Raw genomic sequence first — 27,334 nt, 5'->3', positions numbered from 1 at the left:
AATGGCATAGACAGGGAAGGGACTGGCCTGTGGGATGCAGGAACGACCTGGCTCTCAGGCAGCCATTGCTCCCAGCTGGAGCAGATCTACATCCCAGTCCCAGCATGGAGCTGGGGATGAGATGCACAGGCAGTGCCCCAACAGGCACCCAAGGAGAAGGCGCCTGCAATGCTCCCAGGAGCGAGGATGGAGCTCTGTCCCTACAGCTCCAGCTGTGCCACCAGGGCTGTATGGTGTTTATGGGGAAGGCCAGGATTCCTCCAGCACCCACTGCAGGGAGGGAACCAAGCACCATCGAGCAATCAGGAGAGGCAAGGCGAGCACTGCTGGGCGAGGGGACATGGAGGGTCCGGCCTCTGCATCTCCCTGCCTGTGGGGTGCTCCTGCCACCCAGCCAGCCCAAGCCAAGCGCCTGCCTCCTCCTCCCGCAGCTGCACTGCCCCTGCAGCCTGTTCCTGTGCCCGTGCCAAAACCCAGTGCTATTTTTGCTCCCATTTTTTAGCAGCAGTGGAAATGCTCCTGCTCCACCCCAAGGAGTGGGGACCGATGGGAGGGAGGTGGCCTGGACCAGGGGAGCCACTCCAGGAGGGTGAGGACACCCTGATCTGAAACAGGCTTGTAACCCCAGCTCCAGCACAGCCCCTTGACCCTGAGCTGGATCCAGCCCCACAACGCAGCAAGGGTTGGTGCCCATGAGATGCTGACACTGTCAGGACAGGGGTCCTGTGAGCTGGCATGTGGACCAAGGAAAGTGACAGGGCCAGAAACACATCCCCACAGGGGATTGCTTTCCCCAGGAAAAGGATGTTTCTGCTCTGCCACGTCTTCCCAGCTAATGCTAGCACTATGGTCCCCAAAAGGAAGCACATCCAAGGGCAGTGGTTGGCTCCTGCCCAGTCCAGGCAGAGGCAGCACAGTCACAGCAGCTCAGGATGGCATTTCCTTCCCTTTCCACACAGATATGTGCTGTTCCCCAGCACCGCAGCAGTGCATCAGCACACCCTAACGCTTGCCCATCCTATCCCAGTGCCAGGAAAAGCTCAACATCCGCATGGAGCCTGCGAGGTTTTGGGGAAACGCCACAATTTCCCTGTGCCTGGGTGAAAATTCACCATGACAACAGGGATGCGTGAGCTGGCCTCGGACCTGCCTCCGCGGGCCTCCTCCAAAGGGTGGCTCAACACAAACAGCATCTCCTCCACACCATCACCACCTTCCCCGCTGTGACGAAGGCCAGACCCTGTCCCACATCCCCCAAAACACGGACATGCCAAACAGCTTCCTCCGCACCTTGGCAAGAGTGGCTGGAGCAGGATTCAGGATGGCAGAGCCACTGCTCTGCAGAGATGCCTGCGGCTGGGAAGGAGGGTGCGGATGGGCTGGATGCGGCCTCCAGGCTCCATCCCAAACGCCTGCACAAGCTGCACCAGACCCTGGGACTGCTGCTGCTGGATGTGGCCCTCTGGCTGCGGGTGTTTGGGCTGGAAAACTTGGGGTAGCTCAGCCCTATGCAACGTGCCCCCCCAGCAGCCCCTGTCTCCCTCCAGGGAACAGCAGATGCCAGATCCATGAAGGAGGCATCATTTCCCCTTCTCTGGATCATCCCACCTTCCCACACTGCCATGCCAAGCCTCACTGCCCCACAGACACCAGGCTCTGAGCTCAACACTGCACTCCACAACCCAACTCCAGGGTTGAGCCCACGCAGCTCAATGCTTCCCCAGAATGAACAACAGGGACCCTGTGACCGAGTCCCCACATCCCCTAGCCATGTCCCTGGCTCCCTCGGCTGCTGCTGAGAGAGCTGCCATGGGATCAGGACCAGTGCAGCTCCAGAGTTCGTTCCTCCCTGCTGCCCGTCTGTGGGATGGAGGGATTCGCACCCCTGGGATGCTGCAGGACGCCCCCAGCCCCTGGGTACCGACACTGTATTGCCACAGCATCCTCTGCTCGCTGCCTTGGAGCTCACTGCAAAAATCACTGCTGGGGGAGAGCTACCTTCTCACCGCCACAGAGGGATAGGGATGGGGATGGGACACGGAGCATTAAACATCCACATCCCCAAGGACCCCCACGGGCTGTCAGGCTGCTCCAGCCCCAGCGAGACCCACCACACCGAGTCCACCATCACCCATCTTGCCCATGCAGAACACGGTGAGGATGCTGGACCAACTCCAGTCAGGACTGCCCTGCCACCGGGATGCTCAGGGAGGGGAGCACAGCATCAGCTCAGCCGGGGAGCCCCCCGCACAGCATCCCCAGCACGCACAGCATCCCTCCCCGGCGCGACGCAGCATTACACAACAGGTAGTGGGGACCCAGCACCCCGGCCCCCCCCCTTCCCCAGCACCCCTCCAGCCCAGGCCACGTACTGCTGTAGAGGGTGTCGATCCAGGAGAGCCGCGGCAGGCCGCGGTGGCTCAGCGGCTCCATGCTCAGTGGGCTGTGCCGGCTCAGCCCCGCCAGCCGGCTCTCATCGCACAACAAAGGCAGCGGGCGAGGGCGGGAGGCGGGGGGCTGCGGGCCCCGGCGGGGTTGGACGGGAGAACCGGGCACACGGCGGCTCTGCTGCCAGGGGTGCCCAGGGAAGGAGGTGCTGCCTGGCAATGGCAGCGCGTCCCGCCTCCCGCCCCTGACTGCCGCGGGGAGCCGAGCTCAGCGGCACCCCCCCCGCATGCAGCCACGCAGCCCCTCCGCAGGGGTCTGGGGAGCAGGAGGAGGAGGGGATGGTGGTGGTTAAGGGGCATAGGGCCGGCCCCCAGGCGACCCCAAGGAGAGTGAGGAGGAAAGGGGAGTCCAGCATCATCACCCCTCCACCATGGGTTTATCTCCTTCCTATCACCCTGTGCCCCCTCCCCATCAAAACCTCACCAGCCCCTCGAACCGGGATGGCTGAAGGATACAGGCTCCTCTTGGCTCTGGTAGCCACGGGAGGAACCAGGACCTCCAGGAGCCGGCTTGCCCCACACAGCCAGGGTCGGCAGAGCAGGGCACAGACAAGCAAGGGTTAAACCACCCTCCCCAGCTCGATGTAGCCAAAGGAAATATAAAGTGCCAGAGTCATCAACCCCAATATGTCAGGGTGCCAGCCAAGCGTTCAAGTGCAGAGACTGCCCTGGTTCAGCCTGTGCTGGCACCGCTGCCCCTGTCCCGGCATTGTGGGCAGTATTCCCTGCCAGTGCCCTCGGCTGCATCTTGCCTGGATGGGCCTGGACCAGATGGGAACAGGGCAGGAGGGATAATGCTCCACCAGGCACAAGGGGAAGGTAGAGCCACTGGAGCATGAAGTGCCAGGACACGGGTGGCACCGGCAATTGCTCTGTCTGGGAAACCTGAGAGGATGCTCAGGCACTGCCACCATCCGATCCCTGCTCCCAGGAATGCCCACGCTGCCTGGACATGCAGCCAATACATTTTGGGGAGCGCAGGAATGCCAAGGCTGTGGTACATGGAGCCACCGGCATCCAGGGTGAGGAGCCACTGCTGCCCCTGGCACATTCCTGCCTGCCGGGGGCTGTATCCAGCCCAAGCACGGCAAGGACCCATGCCACAGCCACCACCCTACGCTCTGTGAGTCACTGGGTGCTGAGTCAGAGGGTGCAGCCACATGGCTGCCATTTCCCACCCCTTGCCTGCCCCAATCCCAGGTATTTCGGGGAGCCCAGGGCGCCGCACAGCCACCCCAAGGGGTGCTGGGCACCATCACCCCTGCACTGCCTGGTGCCAACACTTCCCTTGTCCCCAGGCCATCAGCACAGTGCTGTGCCCAAGGGTGGCCACGATGTGACAGTGTCTGCTGCTCTCCATCTCTTACCAACTTGCCCATTTGCTCCTGCCTAGACTCCAGGTACCACGGCCTGTCCTTGCTCTATCCATTAAGGATTCCAACAGGGAGTCCCCTCCATCTTTCACAGCCAAACCCTGCAGCCCCCGCAGTCCCTCTCAGCACAAGGCCCTGCCACCCAGCACAGCAACGGTGACAGTGGTTTGGCTGAGCACATTAACCCTGTTCACAGCAGGAAACCACGCTCTGGGGACACCACAGTAGCGCCAGTGGTAGCAGCATCAGCAATAGCAGCATCAGCACCAGCAGCACAAGATGCAGCTGCTCCCCCTCCATCCCAGTGGCTGCAGTGTGGGGTGGTTGGTTTTCCATGCACAGCTCATTGCATGCACTACAGAGGTTTTTCCACATTCTTTCCCCCGCCAGGTACACTTCCTGGCCACTCCTGCCCATTCACTGGCTGGTCACCCCCAGTGTAACACCATGCAGCCCAGGAGGACCCAGCTGGCATGTGCCCCATAGCCTGCTCGGGTGGGTGTCCCAGGAAGCCTCCCCGTGCACTGGGATGCCCAAATCGTGCTGCAGCCGATGGGCCTTACCTGGCTGCACACACCAATGCTTGCACAAAACAGCCCCACCAAACCACTGAGCTTTGTTTCTCACTTTGGTTTCCGTGCTATTTTCATGTTTGCCAACACAACAACAACAGCCAACCCCCCAGACTAGCAAAATAGCTTCACCTCCTTCCTCCCCGCAGGGCTGGGGGCAGCACCCACAGCCCTGCACTGACACAGCACAGCCCTGGCTGGTTGGAGATGCTGCCACCCATGTTCTCCGCCTCCAGCTCCAACCACAGCACAGCTCCAGCTGGGAGCATCGCTGCAGCAAGAGCCAAATCCCGAGGCCCACAGCTCCTCCCTGCGATGGGCCAGCCCCATGCTGCCCGCCTGGCGCCTGTCTAGCCCCTGCCCACCAGCCCACACGTTGCTATTTAGGGACTCTTGTGCAAGAAGCTCTTCCAGCCACGGCCACATGAACCTTGGTGCTTGTCTAGGGCCAGGCTGGGGCTGGTGGTGGAAGATCATAGAAACACAGAATGGTTTGTGTTGGACCTTAAGATCATCAGCTCCAACCCCTGCCACAGGCAGGGACACCTTCCACTAGAGCAGCTTGCTCCAAGTCCCATCCAACCTGGCCTTGAGCACTGCCAGGGATGGGGCATTCACAACTTGCTTGGGCAGCCTGTTCCCATGTGTCACCACTCTCACAGGGAAGAATGTATTGCTTATCTCCAACCTAAATCTCCTCTGTTTAAGTTAGAATCCAAGCCAGACAGCAGCCAAGAGTCCACGTTTCCGAGCTCCTTCAGCACCCGCTCTGCTGGGCTCTTTGGGAGGTCTGGGCTGTCCCCACTGGAGCACAGCCACAGTTCTCCCTTTGCCAGAGACTGCAGAGAGGGAAAAGAGGAATGAACTTAGGTGTTTCCACCTTCTCCACCAAGGAGGGCAGCAGATCCTTCCTGCTGGGTGTCCTGAATGTGCTGCTCCTCAGTTGAACTCAGCATTAAACTGCTCCCCCAGCATCACTTCTCTGCCAGATGGAAACCCTGAGGTCTGTGCTGCATCAGCTCTAAACTCCACTCACAGCCCCAGGGCATGGTCCTGCAGCTCCCCACTCCGCAGGGAGCCAAGCAGGAGGCCTAAACGGAGCAGGTTCCCCTCCCCAGCACACATGGGGAAGAGGGCAGAGACCCAGCGCAGCAGCAGTGCCCTTGGCTTCTCAAGATACCAGACGAAGAAGAAAGGTGGTGGCTGCTTGCAGGAAAATGCCTCTAAGATTGATGAAGATGAAGGTCTGAGCTGGCTATCACATCACATCTCTCTTCTGAGAGGGAGGAGATTGTGGCCATGTCTGCCAGTGCTACAGCCCCAGGCTGCTCCTCTCCCACCCAGCCCCAGTGCCAGCACTGCCAAGACAGCTGGGCCAGGTTTGCTTCCCAACACAGGACCTGCAAAGGATCAGGAAGAGGTGTTGGTTCAGTGTCAGAACAAAACCCACCCGTGGCAGAAAGCCCTGGTCCAAGCACAAAGCTCTCCCTGTGTGCCAGAGCTTCAAACAATCCCTGAACTGGGATTTATCTCGGGGCAGATCTGCAGGACATCCTCTGTGATTCTGCTCAGGCTACAGCCAAGAAGTGCTGCTGCTGATCTACTGATCTACATATGCAAATTATCTCGCTTAGCAAACACTGATAAAGTAACAAGGGCTGGGAAAGCCAAGTCAATCTGAAGATGTCTCTCGAGGATGCAGCAAGATCTGCGTGCTCCCTCCTGCTGCTCAGCCCTGGCCAACCTCCCAGTGCCTGCTCAGTGGGACAAACACAGCCGTGCCATGAACCAGGACACAGGCACCGCTTTCCTGGGATGGATGCACACTTCAGTGAGCTGCCTTGGCTAAAGCAGGCTTCCTTCTCTCTAACCCAAGGGAAGCACAGGGAAAGCATCTCCCACTGTTCACTGTTGCAGGGCTGGCCACAGCAGACCAGCATCCAGCATCAGAGAGCAGAGCCATCCACTGGGATCCCAACTGCCAGCATCACTGGCCATGCAGGGCAGGAGGGGAGGAGGAATCAGCCAAACAAAGAGCCCCACTGCACAGAAGTGTCTTTCCAGGGGAAGAGAAAAACCAAACCAGATTTCAATAGACTTATAATGCAAATGTATTCAGGCCCCGCAGGGCACTTCTGGCTGGAGCCAGCCACCTAATGAGGGCTTCTTCTGTTCCCTCCTGCTGCTGCTGCTCCTACCTGGGGACTGCCAATTGCCCCACAAGTGACCACCACTGCACCGAGCCTGGGGGGCCGCGGCCACCTCCAAGCCAAAGAGCTTGCCCCATGGCACTGCTGGAACCCAAAGATGAACTGTGTCCCCTCCTTCCCTTCTGCAGAGCACCAGGGCTGACAGAGTCCAGCACTGCTGCCCACCACCTGAATGCTGCTGAGCTGGGGGAGCTCAGCGTCGTCTCTGCCCCAGTTGCTGGGGGCCAAATACCCAGCCAGTGAGACCGTGCAAAGCCAGTGGCACACAGGGATGCACAGGGATGCTGGAGCTAGATCTATCTGAGAGATGTCAGCATGTCTGGGCTGATGAGAGCAAGTACCACAGCCAGGCGAGGGAGAAGAGGAAGCCACCCTGGGATTGCTCACACTGATGTTGAGGATCTGGTTTAGAGGAGATGCAGGCTCATGATGCTGGGCAGCAGCCAGATTCCCACTGCAACCACGTTCAGCTGATGCAAGGGCTATGGCAGAGGGGAGCAGCACAGGGGAAAGCCTGACCCAGCCATAGGGACAGGAGCACCAGGGCCTACTCACCCACTATCCCGCTGACAGGGATCCCGGTCCCACCACGCATCCATCCTGCTCAGCATTCCCAGGGTGCTGGCTCCTGGAAGCACTGTTCCTCCACCCAGCAGATGCTGCGTCCGCTGCCCTAGACCTTCCCCTTTGCTCTTCCAGCTCCTTCACAAGCCCTCCACTATTTGCCCATCACAAGGAAGTTACTCCAGCAACCAGCACTTACTGCTCTCATTTAAAAGCGCTGCTTTTAAACTGTTCTACTCAAAAGCTTTTTAGCCCCATGAACTTCTGCATTCATTTATGATTTTCTTCAGCAGTGCCAACCTGCCCCAGCGTTAACCCTGCAGACCCCATCTCAGGCACCAGTGCTCTCTGGGGAGGCAGCCCCCCATCACACAGGGGTTCTTGTCAATGCTGCCATCATTTTCCGTGGAGAAAAGGCACCTCCTGAAACGCTGCCGGGCCCCAGAGCAGATGGAGATGATTCAAAGGTCCCCAGCAGGCAAACACACACACACACACTGCGGTTTTGTCCTCGCCTAAGCAGTTAAACACTGAGGCTCGGCCTGGCCTTCCCCAGCCAGAAGAGGAACTTTCCACATCTTCAGAGCCTAAAAAGCACTTCCCAGCAGTGGGGAAATACAATGAAGCATAAAACAATCACTATAAGGACACAGAGGAGGTAGATGGGCTCCTGGGGAGGGACAACCCCCATGCATGCACCTCCCTGCTCCAGCACAGACCCCCGGGTCCCCTTCTGGTGCTGAAATAAATGGACAGACAATGCAATGCAGCACCTTCCCAGGCAATGAGGGATCACTGCTCCTTCACCTCTTGGACACAGCAACCGGCTCCAGACGTACAAGATGCACTGGGGTAAGCTCTGGACTTTGCTCGCTATTTTCTGTTCTCCTTTTCCTGGGGTTTTAGTGGGTTTTCCAAGAAAGAGACAAGGAACTAGCAAGGCTCAAGAGTGCTCAGTCCAGCAGGACACAGCCCTACCTGCAGTGCTGCCCCATCGTCCCCGCTGCAGAGGAGTTTCTCCAGGCCAGAGATGCCACTTTTGCAGTATCATGTATTTGCCAGCAGCAGCATGAGCTTAAAGCAGGGATGGAGCAGCAAGAACAAGCCCTGCCTCCACCAAAACCATCCCAGGAGCCCCCTGCATGACACCCATGGCAATCCAGCCCCAGCCAGGTGCGCAGGGATGAGGTATGGGGGGGGGGGGGGAATCCCTGGGGACTCAGATGCCCCAGGTCCCCTTCCCCATCTCAGCCCTTTGGTTCACACCGATGCTGCCACACTTCTGTGCTCACTGTTGTTTGAGGCAGGGACCCGCAGCCTCCCTTCCCATTTCCCAAGGGAAGTCAGTATGGCAGGGTGAACGGAACAGCCCATGTGACTCCAGGATCTTTCCATGGCAGAAAGTGTAATTCCAGCTAAAGAGAGGGCTGGGGATGTCATTTACAGCACAGCTCGCAGGCGCAGCTGTAACCAGATCCACTAGCCAGCCCCACCGTGGACTATTCCAGCTATGTCAGCGCTTCCCACCCCAGAGCTCGCGTTTCTGGGGTGCGGGGTGCTGCAAAGGGCAGTCTGGGGAGCTCCCAAACCCAGCAACCTACAGAGGAGCTTTAGGAGCTCCCACAGCATCCCAGCTCCATGGCAAAGCCAGCCTCTTCCTCCACTTCCCAAGGGCAAAGCAGGGACACCCGTCACTTGGGCTTATTCCACCTCTGTGCACGCTACCCAGCTGCTGGACACAAAGCACCTCCTGATGAGCATCACTATGTCCCTCCTCTTGGTCACCACCAAGTCACCTCCTGCCCACCCATCTCACCCTTTCCTTGTGGGTACCAACCCACAGCACCAGACCCTTCACCCCAGACTCATGCTGTGGCAAAAGGGAGGGGATGTGATGGAGGCAGCATCCAGCACACCCTGACCACCACCGGCATGGCCACGCAAAGTGCTGTGCATGCTCAGCTGTGAGGCCAGCTGCGTGTTTGACCACAGAGAGGTGATGCCTGAGATAAAGGGAATTTTAGTCCTTTCCACACTTTGTTTTTAGCCATCTGGTCGCTGATGCTCAGATTTTGTTGGTCCCGGGTGAGCTGGCACAGGCGTTATCTCAGACGCCAGGATCGTGTATCTGGCTGTCACACGCGCTGCTCTCATGCAATACCCGCGAACAGGCATCTTGCAGATTTCCTCACTTTAAATCAGATTAATCACAAGCTACTTAAAGGAAACCACTGTCTTTCCCCAGTAATCCCCATGAAGACAATATTCAATACTCCTTTGCTTGCTGTCCAGACAGTGCTGCTATAGGTTACAGTGAAACAACCACGTTCAGACACAGCCATGGCACCATTAAGCTCCCAAATTCACACTGAAACACTGAGGGACCCAGGCAGAGCAACGCTAACCAAGTTACACACCACCTGGAGAAGCAAACAGCACTGCCATCACGAGGTTGTACTTATGTCTGAAAACTAAAGAGAAGTGAGAAGAAAACAAGCAGAGCACAAAGTGAACCAAGTGTCCAGAGAAAGGAGGATCTGAGCAATGACCACATGGTCTAACAGGACTCTCCAATTCTGCTTTTAAATGTCAGCGCCATCAGCACACACAAGCGCCCTTATTCACGTACAACAAAGGAAAGTGCTGATTCTTGGGAAAGGCCTGGGACAAGGCTGGGGAAAGCTCATCGTAGCAGCCACGAGCCAACAGAGCCTGGCTGTGCTATGGAGCAAGGAGCGGGGTGCTTGGTGCAGGGGATGAGACTGTGATGGAGACCCATTTTGGGGAAGAAGATGAGGAAGAGGCCACTTTTAACCACAGCAGATGCAAACTTGGATTTCAAGGTCTTGCCCAAAAGACTCGCCCCAACCAGCTGCAAAGGTCTTGGTCCAGCCATGGCGTGGGGCTGGAGGACACCTCTGGCTCATGAAGCCAGGACCCTCAGAGGCTTACACTGTACTCCAAGGAAGCCCCTTTAACAAGGGTCCCTTGCACAGTCCTGGGTGTTTGGAGCATTCAGGAGCATTGCCCTGAATACACAAAATACAAGATCTGAGCGTAAATCAGAAGGATTTGTGCTTGGTCGCTCCGATGCCCTTGATTCCCCTTGGCTGCTGAGCAGCTCTCCAGAAACTACAACCAGTGCCCATTGATGGGGTGATGGAGAGGGACTTGGGTGGCCATTTAAGATCAGCACATCAAGTGTCTTTTGTCTTCACCATGGGTCTGGGAGCAGGATGCCACGGCTGGTCCCCACCAATTGGGGAGAGGCACAAATACACGTGTGAGTGAGCCTGGAGCAGCACAGAGACACACCAAGAGCAGCCACGTACTTTGGACACTCAGCTCAGGAAGGTAAAATGGAAACTGAGCTCTTCTCCAGCCCTGCAGTCTAATGCAATAAATACAAATTACACTAAATATTAAGCTCGGTTTGAGATCACAGCACTTGCTACCCAGGCAATCTTAACCAAGCACGTATAGCCTTGAGGAAAAACCAGTACCCTAAACCACTGAGCAAGAGCAAAAGTAACCCCAGTGAACTGCAGAATTAGCAATGTAAGAAGTGACATTCTCTAGCTGTCAGCACAGCACCTGAACCTGGTTTAAAGCTGATGCAATAACAACTTGCAGGCCGCTGGAAGTAGGACAGTGTGATGGGTGACAGCGCTCACCGGCTGCGCCTTCAGTGCCACAAAACAGCCAGTCACTTGCCAAACAACATCGTCCTCAATCCGCCCAGTGGAACGCCCCGGGACACCTCATCACCCCGGCATGCTGCTGCTTCAGCTGCTCCAGGACTTCCCCATGGGAGGTCACAGGGTGACACCTGAGCAGAGCTGTCCCCATGAGCCAGGTCACACCTTAAGAAAGTGACTCTCCCAGTGTCCCAGCCCCAGAGATGGCTCCTGGGCCAGTAGCACATCATCAAAAGCCTGCTACAGAGGACAGACACGCTCCGTCCTCGCATGCCCAAGGATGAGGCCTTGGCACAGGATGTCCTTGGAAGTGGGACAGGGATGACACAGGAGCTTTGGGGGTGACCTTAGTGGTGGGATGGGGACAGCACAAGGGCTGCAGGCGGCATTAGATGTTTGATGGGGATGGCACAAGGGGTTGGGGTGACCTCAACCATGCAATGACAAGGGATCCCCCTGGCTGTGTAATGGACACAGCCTGGAGAGACCGTCAGATCCTCTGCCATGCCGCAGCATGGGGTGCAGTGGTTGTGTGACAGGGACAACACAGGGCCTTGGGATGACCTCAGCAGCTGCGTGGCATGGTATGGGGAAATGGGGATGGAGCGGCACGCTGTGCCCTTGTCTGCGCCTTGGGCACGGCACGGGAGCTCCGGGTGGGCAGCAGCAGGGCTGGGGATGCCCCTGCCCATGAGCTGGGGCTGGCACCGGGGCCGGGGACACCCCAGTCCGCGTCGGGGGATGCCCCGGACGCAGGGCGGGCACGGCCCCCGCGGCACCCACCTGCCGAGGAGGCGTCCTCCGCGTCCGAGCTGCCGCCGCTGCCTCCCTCCGGGGAGCTGCCCGCGGCCGCGCCGCCGGGGCCGGGCGTTGTGCGGGGGGCGTCGGGCAGGGGCGGCGGCGGCGGTGGCGGTGGGGGGGGAGCCCGGGCCAGCGCCGCCTCCAGGTACCCCACCTTGAACCGCTCCTCGGCCAGCGCCCGCTGCAGGCGGCGCAGGTGGCGGCGGCACCGCTCCAGCTCCCGCTCCATGGCCCGCACCGAGCCCAGCTCCATGCGGGGCGCGGGCTCCCCGGGGAACTCCGCCTGCCAGTGCCGAGCGAAGTCCGCCCGGGCCGCCTCGCCCGCCGCCATCCCCGCCCCGGACCGAAGTTTCCCCCCCCCCCACCGCCTACCCCGCACCGCTGCCGCCGCCTTCCGCCCCCCGCCGCCGCCGCGGGGCCTGACGTCGGGGCCCGCCCCCGGCCCGCCCCGCCTCGGCCCGGCCCTGCCGGGGCGGGGAGCAGCGCGGACACCGCCCCCGGCTCGGCTCCGGCCGCCGGCGGTGGAGGGAGCGGGCGGTCACCGGTCAGCGGTCACCGGTTACCGGTTACCTGCGCCGCTCTGTCCCTGGAGCATCCCAAGCCGGCTTCATACGGGACGGAGCTGGGGAGCCCGAGCCGGGGCAGTGCTGCATTCCCGGCTGTTCGGATGGTCGGTTCCTCCATCCGCACCTCCCGCAGGAGCCGGGAGGATGCTGCGCGCTGTGCGGCAGCGGCAGAGCAGCCAACAGAGCGACAGCGAATGGCACAAATAATCCCACACGCTGCGAGAAAACCGCTCCCCGAGCCAGCAGCAACTGAGCCTTGAAGGCACGGGGTAGCTGCTGAGCCACTGAGCTGCCCTTCCCCAGCCACCGTGTGCGCATCTGCTGGCCATCCTTATCCTATGACCAGTGATGCACTACCTGCCCTGTTGGCCTCAGGATGGACACAAACTCCTGTGGCGAGTGATGAAGGCCCACGTGAGGCTTTTTGCCCACTCTCTGTCACGCTGTGTGTGCCTGCTGCATTTCAGCTGCCAGGACAACACGTGTGTCCGGCTCAATGCCACCCCACAGGATGAAGCTTTCCAACCCATGGTGGTTTCCTCCTGCCATGCAACTGGGGCACAGACCTCGAAGGGTGCCAGGGGCAGAGGCAGGAGCCTTCAGGCAGTGCAGCCTTTCTCTGCCTCCTCCCATGCACTGCACGATGTCTGGCTGTGGCTGACTCACAAGTCTGTGTCCTTTGTGCCACCTAGCCCGCCCCAGCACGAACAAAGCACCCTATTTATTCACCCACAGGGTGCAGGCAGTGTCACAACTGCCTCTTCCTTCTTCTCCATCACCACCCAGGAGTAGCGGCCAGCACAAAGGGTGGGCATCTCCCTGCAACACAATTCCTGTCTCTCATGCCTCAGCACTACCAGCTCCCTCTCCATGTTGCCCTCCAGCACAGCTGTGTCTCCCTTCCCGAGGTGCAGCCTTCCCGAGGAGGATGGATGGTGTTGGGACACTGCCAGGAGCCAGGCAGTCCCCAGTCCATATTGGCTGCCTTCTCACCACCCCATCAGGGTTTCACCTCCAGTGAGCGCTGTTCATCTCCCAATGGTCCCATAAGCTGTCATTGGGAAGCCGTAGCAATTTGGGGGTGCTGGATGGATGTGGGTCGGAAGCAGCCAGTCCAGGGCTCTTTGCAGGGGCTGCAGCCCCCCCTCCCTCAGCAGTAGTGTTGGGGGGGTGAAGACACCCAAAACAGGCCTTTGGTCTGTGGGACCCATGAGCATGTGAAGATGCTGCCCAGGATGGGCAGGTGCCCATCAGTCAGCAGTGCCCCAGTGACACGTGCTGGGGAGGTGGGGTATCCCCGGGGGTGAAACCCCAATGTGGAGGCTGGGGAGGAGGCAGGGGGGGTGCCGTTAGTGGCCTGATTTATGTATGGCGACGGATAATTACAGCTCTTTCATCATCTGTCAGGCAGAAGGGCCCGGCAGAGCCTTTACAGCACATTTCTGGCTCCCCATCTCAGCCCATAAATCTCTCCAGTGCATGGCAATAAATCAGTGGGGGCCGACGGAGCAGGGCCTGGATGGGCGTTCCTGCTGGCCTCCCACCCTCTAATGGGCACCTGGGTAGGAAGCATCCAGGATGAGGTGGGGACGCCCCAGCGGGATGCACTAATTACAGGCAGCGGGTGGCATCCCATGGCCCATGATTTATGGTCTGCCCTTGCCCACTTCCGAGAGCTGGGGCTGAATCCCAAAAGCCAAGATGCTGGGAATCCCCAGCAATGTTTCATAAGGGCTTTGGGCAGGATGGGGCAATCCCAGCACCGTTGCCAGCACTCTATGCCTGCCTCTGCCCAAGCACAGACTGGATTTGTGCCCAGCTCAATCTCCTCCATGTCTGCTCTGTACCACATCTCCTGACTTCATCAAAACCACCCCCATGGCAGGGATACATCTTGCTTAGCTGGGTTTTGGACAGGTATGTCCCTAAGTGGGACTGGCATGCACATCCTACCCGCATTCAAGCATCCCAAAGAGCTCCTTGCTCCTGACCTGAGCTCAGTGGGTAAGTCAGTGGCTGGAGGAGCATCCACTCCTGGGCAGAGCAAGACTGGGCAGCCAGAGGGCTGCTGGGGAGAACAAGGGAGCCATAGTGAGCACAGGTGAGTGCTCAGAAATATGTGCAAGCTTCACTTCCCTTTGAAGTCCTGCTGCCTGGTCCTCCCCTATCCCCGAGGCCCTGGCTCCTGATTTATTGGGTTCCTGGAGCAGAGGCACCTAAATTAACTCCAACTTCAAAGAGCCAAGAGAGGAGAAGGGCAATAGACAAATAGCCCCCCGCTAATTGTGGCTATTGATCAAATGTGAACAGGGACAATAGGATAGGAAGGGATGAATCAAGGGGGGCACGTTCTCCCAGGGCTCTGGTTTGGCACCAGTCACTCCAACAATTTGTCAGACCCACTCCTGGGCCATTTTTCATAGCATTACCCCTTGCACAGGAAAGCATTTAGCAACTGCTTGCTAATGAAATGATGGGCACACACACATGATGGTCAGGGCGACAGGGACCCGGCCCTCCCCATGGCCTCCAGACCTGTTGCACCTGGCAAGTCCTTGTGTCCCACTGGCCTGGAGATGGATGCAGGGAACAAGGAGCTGCTTTCAGCATCCTCTTCCCCAAAGTGCGGGGCAGGCGCAGCAGCACCAGCCCAGACAGCTCTGCCCCCAGGCTCCTTCTCTCTGCTGGGAAAGGACAGGAAGGCTCTGGAGGCAGGTAGCACTTTAGCTCTTTTATCACCTGCCCCAATCCCCCCTGCCACATTCCTGCTTCCTGCTCTGAGGGCAGAGGCGTGCCAAGTCCTCCACATTCCTCACAGAGGCTGCTCCTACCCAGGCACCCACCTACCTCTGTGCCTGCCCACCATGGATGCTCCCTGGGGTGCAGCTGCATGGAACAGCTCAAAGGCACTGTCTCAAAAGCAGCTCAGTGCTCCAGCCCTGCTCCTGGAGCAGGAGTTATTTTGTCTTCTCCTCAGCAACTTCATCACTTTGTGCCTCGGTTTTCCCTAGCTGGGAAATAAGAGATGCTGAAGCAGCAGTGAGTGTGGGGGAGCACAGCCCAAACCCCAGGCTGGTTCTGTCCTACAGCACCGTATAAACCCCAGGAATTACCTGTCCCAGGCTCACCCAGCAGAGGAGAGGCCAGAGAGGCAAAGGAACCCCTGCATTGCCCAGACTCTTAGCAGGGATTAAGCAACCACTGCAATGTGTGCTTGGTAGAGTGCTTCCCCCTGTGAGCATCCCACTGCAGCCTCTGGGCACCCCAGAACTGGTGCCCCATGCTCCATCCCAGCACCGTGCTCAGGAGCATCCCTGCAGGCAGAGGCCAGGCCGGACTCGCCCTGTGCCCCTGGGCCAGGGAGCACACCTGCAGGCAGGTGAGGTGAGGAGGGTCGGGATACAGCCACGTGATGAGCCCATGGTGGGGTTTTTAGAGGCTGCTGTGTGTCACTGGGAGTGCCTCCCACATCCCACAGGAGGCAGGACCACAGCAGCACCTCTCCTGCTCCCCCTCCCCACAGCCATGTCCGGAGCAGCCATGGGGAAAGGCACAGAGCCAAAGCCTGACAGCTCGGAAGAGGAGCTGGAAGCAGGGAGCACACCCCAGGCATCCTACAGGCAGGGCCTGTGGGTCTCCCAAGGCAGGGAAGTAGCCACCTGCCTGGGCGATGCCGAAGGGATGAAGGTGAGGAAGAGGAGCAGGCCAGTGCGCTCCAAAGCCAGGAGGATGGCTGCCAACGTCAGAGAGCGCAAGAGGATCCTGGACTACAACCAAGCCTTCAACGCCCTGCGGCTGGCTCTCAAACACGACCTCGGGGGCAAAAGGCTTTCTAAAATCGCTACCCTGCGGCGAGCCATCAACAGGATCACGGCTCTGTCCCTGTCCCTGCATGGTGCCGGGTGCTGCTGGAGCTCTGAGCGCCGCAGTCGGGCAGGGGTCCCTGTGCAGGAGCCAGGGGTGAAGCCCGGCTGTCCCCAGCTCCCATGGGAGCCTGGTTCCACAGCCGCTTTGCAGCATTGCCCTCCATCCCCTCTCTACACTGCGTTTTCCCCTGAGAGGCAGCTCCATCACTACGAGAGCCTGAAGGAGGATTGCTCCATGCCCATCCCTGCCTATTGCTCCAGCGGGACCCACCACCCTGGGCTGCGAGGTGCCTGCCAGCAGAGATACACGGGCAGCCTGCAAGACCCCCTGTCCGCGGCCATCCCCTGGCAGCTGGGCTATGGCCAGAGCTGGGGACACCAGCAGTGCCTCCCCATCCACTGACCCGCGGGGCTGGGGTGGAGAGATGGTGCCAGGAAGGTAATGGATCCACGGGACACATTTGGGTGGAGCGGGAAGGGGCTGTTGTGTGCGAGGAAAGCACTGCAGGATGCAGAGCTCAGCTGTGCTGCTCCTAAGAGCTGTGAGCCCCCCACATCCCATATGGGACCCTGCTGTGGGTCTCTGCTCTGTGATAACGCTGGAGAATGTGTAAAGTCCTCTGGAAGCGCCAGCTCCGTGTTTCCTGTTGCGAGGTCTCACCATTGCTGGTTGTCACTGTTATTTATTCTCTCTTGCTTGCTCTGTGAGAAAACATGGCTTATAAACCCAGCACTGCAGCACTGATGTCAATGTGTGTGGGGTGGACAGATGGGCTGCGGGGATCACACTAAAGCCTCTGGCTGGCGGGTTGCTCTGGCTCCCGCCGGGGAAGGAGGGGAGCAGAACCAGGGGAAGGTTGGTGCCCTGGGACTTTGGCTGTTAAGCTCATTGGTGCCGATGTGCCCGGCAGATTTGTGAGGCTGGGAGGGGAGACAGATGCTGGCTTCCATAAAACCCACCCATCTGTCTGCAGTTTCTCTCTGATTGTGGTGATGTGGCTCTGGTGGGACAGGCTGATAGAGAGCGGAATTTCACTAAAAAGGCCCCTTCCTTTTGGCTTAGGAAGCTCGGAGTGGCCGGGGTGCTGAGGAGGCTCCCTTCATCCTGAGGCTCAGCAAACTGGAACTGCTGCAGGAATCAGGCTGGGTTTTACAGCCACACACATCACAGCCGGCAGATTCTTGGGCAGGGCAAATCACGCTGCTTGCGTTCCCGCAGTGCTGAGCCCCCACAGAGCTCCTCCAGCCCTGCTGCTCCCTTCCCAGTGCTCCCAGCCGAGCTCCAGCGCTGCCTGCCAACACACTGAGGGCAGTCTGCGCTCTTTCCCTGTGGGGGGCCATTTCGGCCATGGAATATGAGAGAGAACAACCACCTCAACCCTCCGCTCCCCTGTGCCAGGCCCTCTCCAGGGTCTCCTCCTCCTCCCTTAATCCCCAGGCGGGACAAGGGAGCTGGGCACTGAGCAGAGGAAAGCTTGCAGCAGCCAGGAGAGAGAGCTCTTTGCTCAGCAAAGGAGCCTCTTTAAAGTGCTGACGGTGTCAGGCATCTTGGCTTTAGTATCCAACAGATGTTCCCGTTGCCAAGAGAAGGCCTGCTGCGATGTCCTCTGAAGGAATCCTGCTTCTCCCAACAGCATCCCTGCATCCCAGGTGGCTTTCCCTGCTCTGGCTCCCCCCCGGAGTAGCGCATACCCCTGCTCTGTCAGCCCCCATCACGTGGGGAGGGAGAGCACAGCAGTACCATCATTCAAAGAAGGTTTAAATGAAACCCAGCAGTAACCGACACAATGAACCACGCTCCCCACCCAAACTCGCATCTGAGTGTTTTACCCCCATCTCTGGTGGTTACCCCACTGCTCTTGAGGCACCTTTTGCAGAGGCAGAAGGTGCTGGGTGTGCCCCGTAGATGGCATTTACTGCCAGGGAAATTCCTGACAAATCTGGGACTGACGCATAATACACAAAGGGTGGATGGAAAACATCCATCTTTGCCAGCCATCCACCCATGTGGGGTATTTATACCTCCATCCTGCCCCTCACAGCACCCCCTGCTCCCAAGGATGCTATTATTTGCTTTACAGGATGTAACCCACCCCTGCACCAGCACCCTTTCTCCTTTGCAGGTCAGGACCACACAGATTTGGTGTCAGTGTCTGCAGCCGCTGTGTCTCTCGCTTTCTCACCCACACAAAGCGAGGGCAGGGTGAGCTCCTCACAGAGTGTCCAGGACCTCCTCTCGCCCTGAGATGCTTTCTTTCCCAGAGCGAATGGAACCAGGGGTACCACCGGGCACCCACCGACTGCCCTGACACCGTCACACCCGGGGCAGCTCCTGCCTGCAAAGGGCACAGGGCAGCTCCAGGCGCTCTCCGCAGCGATGACGGGTGTGTGGCTCTGGTCTTTGCCGCATGTCCCCCACCCACCTCAGGAAAGGCTTGCGGCAGGTAGAGCCCCAGGGGCCGCAGGGATGTGTGCACCGGCACCCGGCACGGAGCTGCCCTCGGCATCCCCCTGCGCCCCGCTTAGGGCTGGGCTCTCACGTTCCGCTGCAGAGGAGCCGAGCCCGTGGGAGCCCCCGATCAGAGCGGGGGATCGGTGGGGCGGGGCAGAGCCTCGGTTGGAGGCGACAGGGGACACCCCGGCTTCCCCACCCACCGCATCCCCGGGGGCAGCGAGGCGGGCGGAGGCTGAGCGCAGCCCAGGGGCGGGGGGGATCGGGGACACCCCGGGGGCGGTCCGCGGCCCCAATCCTGCCCCGGGGGCTGAACCGGGCTGGCCCCTCCTCCGGCACGGCCTCCCGCGGGGCGGCGGGCCCCGGGCGCAGAGCGGCGGCTGCGGGGCGCTCCCGGAGCCCGCTCCGCCGGGCCATGGCGAGCAGCGGCTCCGCGCCCGGCGGCTCGGGCTCGGGCTCCGGCTCGGGCTCGGGCACGGCGCTGCCCACCCGCTTCCAGGAGACCGAGAAGCTCCTGGCGGCGACTGAGGGTCGGGAGGAAAAGGGCCTCCGCGGCTCCAAATCCTTCACGGCCGCGCTGCCCGGCGAGCAGGAGCGCAACGGGCACGGGCTCTCCTACAAGTCGGTGTCGGTCGGGCACCTGGAAGCGCCTCCGCTCTCGCCGTCCCGGCTCAGCCTGGGCAGAGCCTCCTCCATCGCCACCAGCACGGCGGCACCGGAGCAGAGCCGCCCGCGGGACTACCTGGTGCTCGCCATCTTCTCCTGCTTCTGCCCCGTCTGGCCCATCAACATCGTGGGCCTCGTCTTCTCCATCATGGTGAGTGCGGGACCCGCCCGGAGCCTCTCCCGCTGCCGCCTCCTCGACGGGGCCGGGGCCGGGGCCGGGGCCGGGGCTGGGGCTGCGCCGGAGCTGTCCGCGGTGCTGCACCGGCGGGGACCGGGACGCGGCGGGGACCGGGGCGAGAGGAGCCCGCGCACCTCCCGCAGCCCAACCGGGACCGCGGGGGGCTCTGCCGCGCAGTGCCGCTGCTCGGCGCTTCCATTGCTCTGGCCAAGGGAGGCGGGCGGGGACCGGCTTCCGAACCGGGGACAGCTCCCGGGGAGGTGACGGGATGGAGATGGATGGCGGGGATTTGAGGATGGGATCCGGGCGCACCCAGGAAAGCGCGGTCCCTGCCGCCCGGCAGCGGTCCAGAGCGGCTCGCTGGGCTTCCCCGGGCAGGAGCTGCGAGGCGAAGCGAGGACAAGGGATCTCCCTCCCTCCCTCCCTCCCTCCGCACCACCCAGCAGCCGAGCCCAGCCCTGCAGCACTGGGGAGACCCTGGCTGGAGGCTGGCTCCTCGGACACCTCAAAGCGACAGGCTGCACCTGCAGCTCTGGTAGGTGCCCTGAAGAAGCTATTTTCTCCATTCAATACCCCCCACACCTCAGCAAATACACCAACATCAAAGCAGGCGAGAATAAAGCCAGCCAGCCTCTCGCCCATCTCAAGTAGAGGGTGGCTCAGTCAGCACAGCCCTGCAAGTATAGTCACCCCCTTACACTGCTGTTCAGCCTCTGGGCACCTTTTATACCTCTGATTTACAATGGAGACGAATCTATTTGAAAATCGTGTCAGGGAAAGTAATTACCTGCTTACCACCCAAATACACTGAAGGGTACCTACAGCCAGCGTTTCCCCCAAACCCACCAACAACAACTTGAAGACAGACACTGGCAATCGCCACAGAAAGCCCTCTAGAGAGACCAGTTTCCATTTTGAGGAGGAATCATCATTTCTGCCAATGCCAGCTGTCATCTGCGTAGTACAGTTGTGTGGTGGAGCCTGTTTAGGCAGCATACGGGGAAGCCAGCCAGCCTTGTTTGGCTTTGCACTGCAACGAGAGGGAAAGCAGCTGGGTATTGCATATCCATGGTAATAAACAAGGTCTCTCACGGGGATTTTCCAACCACATTAGCCTTCATGCAAAATAGATTCTCACACTCTCTCTTGCAGGCGTTACAGCCTCCAGCGCGGTGGGGATGTGCTGTGGGCCACATAAACCCCATGGAGTAGAATAATAAACAGTGATGAAAGAGCAGAAGTTAGTTAATACAGCTAGACAGAGAGGTACTGGTGTGTATTTACTGTGTTAAACCCAAAGGCAGGCAGGACCAACAAGGCAGTTAAGACCACTTGGCAGCCTTCTGCTTCCAAAGCAAGTAACAGCATTGACCAGAGGCAACAGGAATAGGTCTTGGGGCATCAGCTGATGCTTACACGGGGGAGAAATGTAGTTCCCAGTGACTCCCAAGGCTCCCACAGGCTTAGGTCTCCCAACAGAATAAAACCAACCCCCAGATCTGAGCAGGAGCAGTTTCATGATTCCCAGTGCCTGGTGCAGCAGGGGGAACTTTCCACAATGTGCTGATGTTCCTTTAGCTTTGCCATTGTGTTTTTCTTTCCCAAGTCAATGCTTTTTGCACATGAAAGCTGATTTTTCCTGAGTAATGAGCAGTAACAAGAGAGGAAAGCAAATGAGTGCTTTTGGGTTGTCTCATAAATCAGTTTTCAAAAGCTGCTCTCAGATCCCAGCAGGGCCTATGGCCAGAGGTGGAAAAAGAAAATCAGCTCTGGCCCTCAGCCTGCTCCTGATAATGCTGGTCTGGTGTAAATGAGTTACCTGGAGGCTCCTCCACTGATACTTGGATGTGTTTTCTTGACCAAGCAAGGACCTGGCTGCACTGAGGGGTTTGGGTCCTTCCCCAAGCCAGAGAGTGGGGCTGATGGACACAAGGGCAGTGCAGCTTGGGACCTTGTCTTGGAGGAGTGCAGGGCAGGGCTGGGTACCACACATGCTGTAGGGCTGTTATCAGATCCCTTCCCCTTCCAACCAAAGTGCAGCCACATCAGGGAAGAAGAGACCGGTCACTTATCAGTGTACAAAAGTCCAAACAAATTAAATGAACTGAAAAAATTAATGTAAATCCACCCAGAACCAGCACACAGCAACACCAAGGGCAATTCTGCACTGTGCTTCATATCCAAAATCAGTACTGTCATGCCCCAGAGATGTGGGAGAAGTCAAATTATCATTAATTCATGTTAAATGGCACAGGCCTCTAGGTCTGATGTTGATTTATATCTCTCTCAGAATGTTTCTTTCAATGCAATGTTGAGGGTTATTATTCTGAGTAACTGGTGGAAGGCAGCAGAGTGCAACTGAAGCCAGTTCATAAATTGGAAACAATTGCGAGGAAGAGGAGGTGACGATCCATCTTCTCCATCCCTGTAACTAGCATGGAAAAGTAATTGCATTCTTTTGCAACAAGGCAAGTTAGGCAATCTATCAGGCAAAATAACCTCCTGAGCAGTAGCATGAACAGGGAACAGTCTGAACACACTTAAGGTTAATAGCTCTTTTGAGTCGCCCAGCCTTACCCGGCCCCATGGGTGCTGTGGTGCAGCCTGTCCTTCTAGCCCCACTTCTAGTGCCCTAGTGATTTTCTGCTGCTGCACTGCCACAGGGAGTCCCTTGGCACACACACAGCGCCTCACTCCCCCATAGCCCTCAAGCCTTTCTGGGATATTCCGCCTTGGCAAGTCTCGATTAATAAACAAGATGTTAATGTTTTTATGTGGAAAGCAAAACACAGGATTAGTGATACTAGAGAGCTAAAATCCAACTGTTCCACCCCAATGAATAATATATGGACAGTAACAATAGCTTGCTAAACAGCCCGTGCCAGGGCTGATCTATGTTTCAGAATCGTTCAGGATAAATGAACAATAACCACTTCCAGAGGCTTTAGTGATAAATACATCCAATTCCTTAGCTTATGTGTTTCCCCTAGAAGACAGCTGAAGCTGCGTATTTCATGGCAATCTAGCCCACACCCTGTAAAAATATTACACATCTTACAAAAAACCGAAGCCCAAAAAAGCATCCCAACCATTGGAAGCTGTCAGGGAGCAGGGCAGGGATCCTGTCAATCCCTGGGTACCGCGTCCTCCCCGGCTCTCACCACCAGCCCATGATGCTTCATTTTGTCACCTCCTGTTCTGTAATGAGAATTGGCTCTTGGCTGCATCCCGCTGGTTTTGGGTATGGTCTGTCAAACGGGTTGCTGAGACCAGAAGGAACAAAGTCTTGAGCTATCTTGGTGCCAGCAGTGGGGATGGTGTTAGAGAGGGTGTCAAGAGAGCGGAGCAGGATGGCTGCAGGGATGCAGTGGAAGCAGCTGCCTCTTCGAGGCTCTGCTATGTTATTTACATGGTGATACAAACTAAAACGAGAACATGGAGACCTTTAAAGCTGCACTTCACCTATGGAGCACTGCGGAGCAGCAGCCAGCACACAGCCTGGGCTGGAGACCATTTGGTCACGGTGCTGCCAAAAGGGAGCAAGATGAAGAGGAAATGGTGCAATAGCGTCAAGTATTTGCTCATTTGAATCCTCAGTGATGTTTCACAGTCAGTGCTGGAGCTGTGCTGGGCCTCCTATTTCATTTCAAAACATTTGAGAAGGGACCATTTCCAGTGCAGTTGTTACTTCTGAGACAGACTTCTTTAGAAAGGAAAGTGGGATTGTTCTAATAGAATCATAGAACAGTTAGGGTTGGAAAGGACCTCAAGATCATCCAGTCCCACCCCCCCTGCCATGGGCAAGGACAATACACTTCCATCTTTAACTCTTTTTAGGTAGCATATTTCTTTTCTTAGCTGTTTCCCCAGTTGTAGCAGCCGCACTCCAAAGAGAGGAGCTGGTACATGGGGGACATGCAGGCAGCCCTGCAGCCTGCTCCTGATCTCCCTCTTTTCCTAATCCCTGGCCCAGCCAAGGCAGCATGGTTGGAGGCGGATGGAGCAGGGGAAGATGTAACCCTGTTAAATACTTAAAACCAGCTCTAAAGAACGAGTAACTGCTCCGAGGCAGTTAAAGTATCCACAAAAGCCTGTCCCCAGTGAAGTCGAGGGGAGTTTAGCCCAACTCCTCCACTGGATCAAGATGGAAAACGTTGCCTGTATAGACCTTAAACCCCCTTATCGGATTCCCCTCCCTCCAAAACCCTTTCCCAATGGATTTCATGGGAGGCAGAAGGGCACTCTGTGACTTCGGGAAGGCTTCTCTGCCTGGAGAGCCGCGCTGCTCAGAGTCCGCCTGCCTCTTCCCGAGCAGGGAGCTCCGGTTCTGCTGATGGAGGGGCTCCAGCCTCGCTACCACACACAGCAAATGCTGACGCACGGTGAGTAATTTCACCACAATAACCTCGCCGTGGTGCTGCTCAGAGCCCTTCTGCTAAGTGCTAGGGCCTCCCTTAGCCAAGTGCAGGAAGCCCCAGCATGCTCGCTCCAAGCAACACAAGGAGCACTGCGGGCTCCTCTCTCAGCAGTGATGCTGTTTCCTCACAAGGAATTCTTACTTCCAGTATTTTTCACTTACGAACCAAGTGATTGCCAATTACAAGTGCAAGAAGCAAGATCAGTCCTTATTTAATCACTTACCCTGAAAGTTTACCATGCAGCTGTGTATTGTGCTTCATCTGGTGAGCTCTGCTCTGTCTTCAGGCTGCTGTGTGTGGTTGGCATAGGTGGAGGCTTCTCCAGGTCAGCAGCACTGCTGAACACAGGGCAATAAAGAGCTGGCATCAAAGCATGAAGGAGTCAGGCCACAGCATCACCCTCTCTGCATCATCAGGCACCAGGCAAGGTTTGGGTGAGGCCATGCTCAATCCAATCTAAGTCTTTTCCCTTTGGGTATGAGCCCAGATCTGCTCAACCCATCCATTCCCTAGGGCAGTACTGCTTCACTAACCTCTCTGGAGCTGCCCCCAGAGTCTAGATCTCTGCCAAGCCCATGGGTGGCCAGCCCTGATGGAGCAGTGAAAAGCAGTTTCCAAGCTGTGTGTTCCATCCACCCTGGGTTGCCACTGCTGCAATTTATCCCACTGAGGGCTGGCTACAACACCAGTGCCCACCAACATCAGCACCAGGCAAGTCCTGTTTTAGCTCCAACTGTTGGGGATCTCTCTTAATCCTTTAATGAATCTACACACAATAATTTCCAGGCACCCTCCAGTGCTTTCCCCATCCAATTCCTCATTTCTGCCACAGCCAGGGAGCCATTTATTTTAGTTAGGAAAGCTTTTACTGAGCTGCCTGAAGAAATCAGGCAGGGAAATCACAATGGAACTGAAGAGCAGCAGGGGAAATCACAATGGAACTAGAAGCAGAATAGAGAAGCTTCATGGCCTATTCCTTCCCTCCCTACAGCACACATAAGAGCAGGAGCTCACTGTAGGAGGACTGCATTTAGTAACAGAGCTGGTGAACACAACCCATCTATGCTGATGCAGGAATCCGGGGTAACCAGAGGCACCAAAACACATCCCATCACAAGATGAAAGCCAGCAGTTAGTGTCCACTTTATGAAAGCCCCTTCCTCTCACACACACCTTCAGTTCAGTGGCCAGCAAAGAGGCCACATGCTGCTTAGGAAATGTCACTGCTTTTGCTTTTGCAGCTTGTCAAGTGGTTGTTAAACTTGGAATATACATTGCTTCTCAATTATGGATTTGCAGATGATGGTGGCAGGATGCTTTCCCTGCACAGAAAGGCAGTGGTGCCCCTGGGGGATGCAGTCCCATAGAGTTGAGCTGCTCTGGGAACGGAACTCAATAATTCCAGGGTTTTCTATGGAAGAGAAAGGGGCTGGGGCGGTGCTGTTCCTCCTGTCCCATGCTGGGGTTCGCTCTTAGTCACCCTACCAAAAGACAGACTCAAGCCAGCCCAGCTCCTATCCAGGACAAGCAGAACAGCATCTCAAGGTGGGGCTTCTCCAAGCCATGTAAGTTCAGCAAGACCATGGGCTGTCAAAGCCATGGGCTCGCAGGGGGAATCACGTCACCTCACACTGTGGGGACTACAGCCAAGGCTACCCTTAAGAGCCTTTCTTTGTGTTTCCGCAGTCGAGGAACAGCGGGCAGCAAGGGGACCTGGATGGAGCACGGCGACTCGGGCGCATGGCCAGGCTGCTCAGCATCGTCTCCATCGTCCTGGGGACCGTCATCATCGTGCTCTACATTTCACTCAGCGTCAGAGGTAACAGCTCCTTCTCTTTTCCCCACCCCAGCTAGAGCAGGACCCTCACTAGTCTATAACCCACACCAGTGCCCACCATCACCAACCACCAGCCCAAGGCAGGTGGTGCTCAATTCTCAGCCCAACTGCGGTGGTAGCGCACTAATCATGACCATCATGAACTGCACACACACATGCAGAACACCTTGGAGAACAGGGCTCTTGCAGTAGCAACACACCCTATTCACAGGACCAGAACAGAAAGTCTTCCCATTGCACGATGGTGACCATACAAGGTCCCCCTGGTGACACATCTTGCCCTGGGAAAGCCTGTCATGGGTTTACAAGGGTATAGTGGGGTAAAAACTGAAGGGTTTCAGCACACAAATCAACCCACCCAGCAACCCAACCCTCAAATGTTTGAGGAGCCTCCCAGACGCAAATCCATTTGCCAAACCATCATGACCAGCATGCAGCACAGGCAAACAGGAACCTCAGAACAAAGCCCAACCCAAGTGCGTAAGGGAAGCGCCAGTGACTACTGGAAGGTGCCCTAAGACTCTCTTTATTTTGCAGTTTCCTAGAAGATGTCTAAAGCATGCAAATGCCTCGAAGAGGAGGAAGACAACTTTCCTTTTGGGGGTTTTACTTTCAGCCTTGCAACAAAAAATTGTCACAGTGTAGGTGGGCAGCCCTGGACAGCCTGCTCTGGAGCGCCGTCGGAAGGAACGCATGCTTCTACTTCATCGCCCCTTGGACATGAGTTTGTACAAGTGATGGGATAACAAACATCGCCGGAAGGAATGGGAAAGGACATGGGATGCCACGCAGAGAGGAGAAGGGGGAAATCCACTACCTCATTCCCCTCCAGCAAAACTCACGGAGTGGGGAGACAACTAAAGCACGAGAGAAAGGAGTTCCAAGAAGGAAGCTTCATTTAAAAGGCGAGAACAGGACATTCTGAGGAATCCTCCTGAGGATTTTGGCACAAGTCACTGAATCCATGGGGAGCTGTTGGTTTTTAAATCATCAGATTCTGTCTCTACAATAAAAAAGAACAAACCCAAAGCTCAAACTGCCATTGGGAGCTGAGAGCTGCTCCATGGAGGAGGAGGGAAGAGCAGAGCTGCAGCAGGACCACGGCTCTGCTCCGCACGGAACTGCAGCAAAAGCTGGAGGATGTGGTGGGTGCTTTTGTATTTTTGATGAAAAAAACAAACCAAACAAAAAAGAGACAATGACCATTTGCATGCCTTTGGGAATGTTCTCCATGTCTGTTCCTACGAGCTCTTTTATCGCTTAGGGCCGATCTCAGAGCTGGCAGAGCAGGATGTTGCTGCATGAGAACCCCAGGCTCCTCCTCACCCTGACCCAGCGGTGGGGTTTTTAATGGAATGAAAAATAATGCTTTCTCTGTGAACCCACCCATTTCCCTCTCTGTGCACCCAAAGTGAGGTTAATACTCATGGCGCTGAGAAAAGAGCCTGGTTTATCTGTAGCAGCAGTGTCATGGCACGGAGAGCCCGTTCTACCCACTTACATATTTATGTCACATCATGTCCATCACACAGAAGCTTCAGCATGATCCAGCCCTCACTTTCCAACCCTTTTGGGCTTCAGTTTAGGGCTTTCCAGGAGATTTTCAGAGGCAAAGAGGAGTTTTAAAGCCCTGCTCCTGTCCTTCCATCTCTAATATGCTCTTCTGCACCTCTGGAAGTCTCCAGC

General features: G+C 57.3%; 3 protein-coding genes across 4 annotated transcripts in view; 2 read left to right on the top strand and 1 right to left on the bottom strand.

Moving 5' to 3' along the window:
* ABR (ABR activator of RhoGEF and GTPase) overlaps positions 1 to 11,994 on the bottom strand; it is a 39,175-nt gene extending 27,181 nt beyond the window's left edge. The window contains exon 1 of one of the 2 annotated variants that reach the window (XM_061363538.1): positions 11,648 to 11,994. In XM_061363538.1, coding sequence (XP_061219522.1) covers positions 11,648 to 11,918 — 271 coding nt within the window. In that variant the 5' untranslated portion in view covers positions 11,919 to 11,994. Of the gene's footprint in view, positions 1 to 2,372; positions 2,634 to 11,647 lie in introns of those variants that run through there. The other variant, XM_061363539.1, reaches the window with a different exon arrangement.
* A 3,762-nt stretch (positions 11,995 to 15,756) lies between these two features.
* On the top strand, positions 15,757 to 16,500 carry BHLHA9 (basic helix-loop-helix family member a9). Its single transcript, XM_061363662.1, has one exon. The coding sequence runs from the start codon at positions 15,757 to 15,759 to the stop codon at positions 16,498 to 16,500; it is 744 nt and encodes a 247-aa protein (XP_061219646.1).
* Positions 16,501 to 18,490: 1,990 nt separating this feature from the next.
* TRARG1 (trafficking regulator of GLUT4 (SLC2A4) 1) lies at positions 18,491 to 26,855 on the top strand. The gene is made up of 3 exons (XM_061363537.1): positions 18,491 to 19,366; positions 25,498 to 25,630; positions 26,186 to 26,855. The coding sequence occupies exons 1-3, from the start codon at positions 18,506 to 18,508 to the stop codon at positions 26,191 to 26,193; spliced, it is 1,002 nt and encodes a 333-aa protein (XP_061219521.1). The 5' UTR covers positions 18,491 to 18,505; the 3' UTR covers positions 26,194 to 26,855.
* The last annotated feature ends 479 nt before the right edge of the window (positions 26,856 to 27,334 follow it).

Source organism: Neopsephotus bourkii, unplaced genomic scaffold, assembly GCF_033783945.1.
Source record: "Neopsephotus bourkii isolate Nb327-2 ecotype Australia unplaced genomic scaffold, CSIRO-AGI_Nbou_v1 NB_1154, whole genome shotgun sequence".
Classification (NCBI taxonomy): Eukaryota; Metazoa; Chordata; class Aves; order Psittaciformes; family Psittacidae; genus Neopsephotus; species Neopsephotus bourkii.
The sequence above is the reverse complement of the archived record's forward strand: the minus strand, read 5'-3'. Positions and strand labels throughout refer to the sequence as shown.

What these genes read in the sequence shown, in the direction of transcription:
- TRARG1 (XM_061363537.1), top strand. Translation starts at nt 18,506, where the DNA reads ATGTCCCCCACCCACCTCAGGAAAGGCTTGCGGCAGGTAGAGCCCCAG. An exon ending in GCCTCGTCTTCTCCATCATG is followed by an intron (nt 19,367 to 25,497) that starts GTGAGTGCGGGA and finishes GTGTTTCCGCAG; the next exon opens with TCGAGGAACAGCGGGCAGCA.
- BHLHA9 (XM_061363662.1), top strand. Translation starts at nt 15,757, where the DNA reads ATGTCCGGAGCAGCCATGGGGAAAGGCACAGAGCCAAAGCCTGACAGC.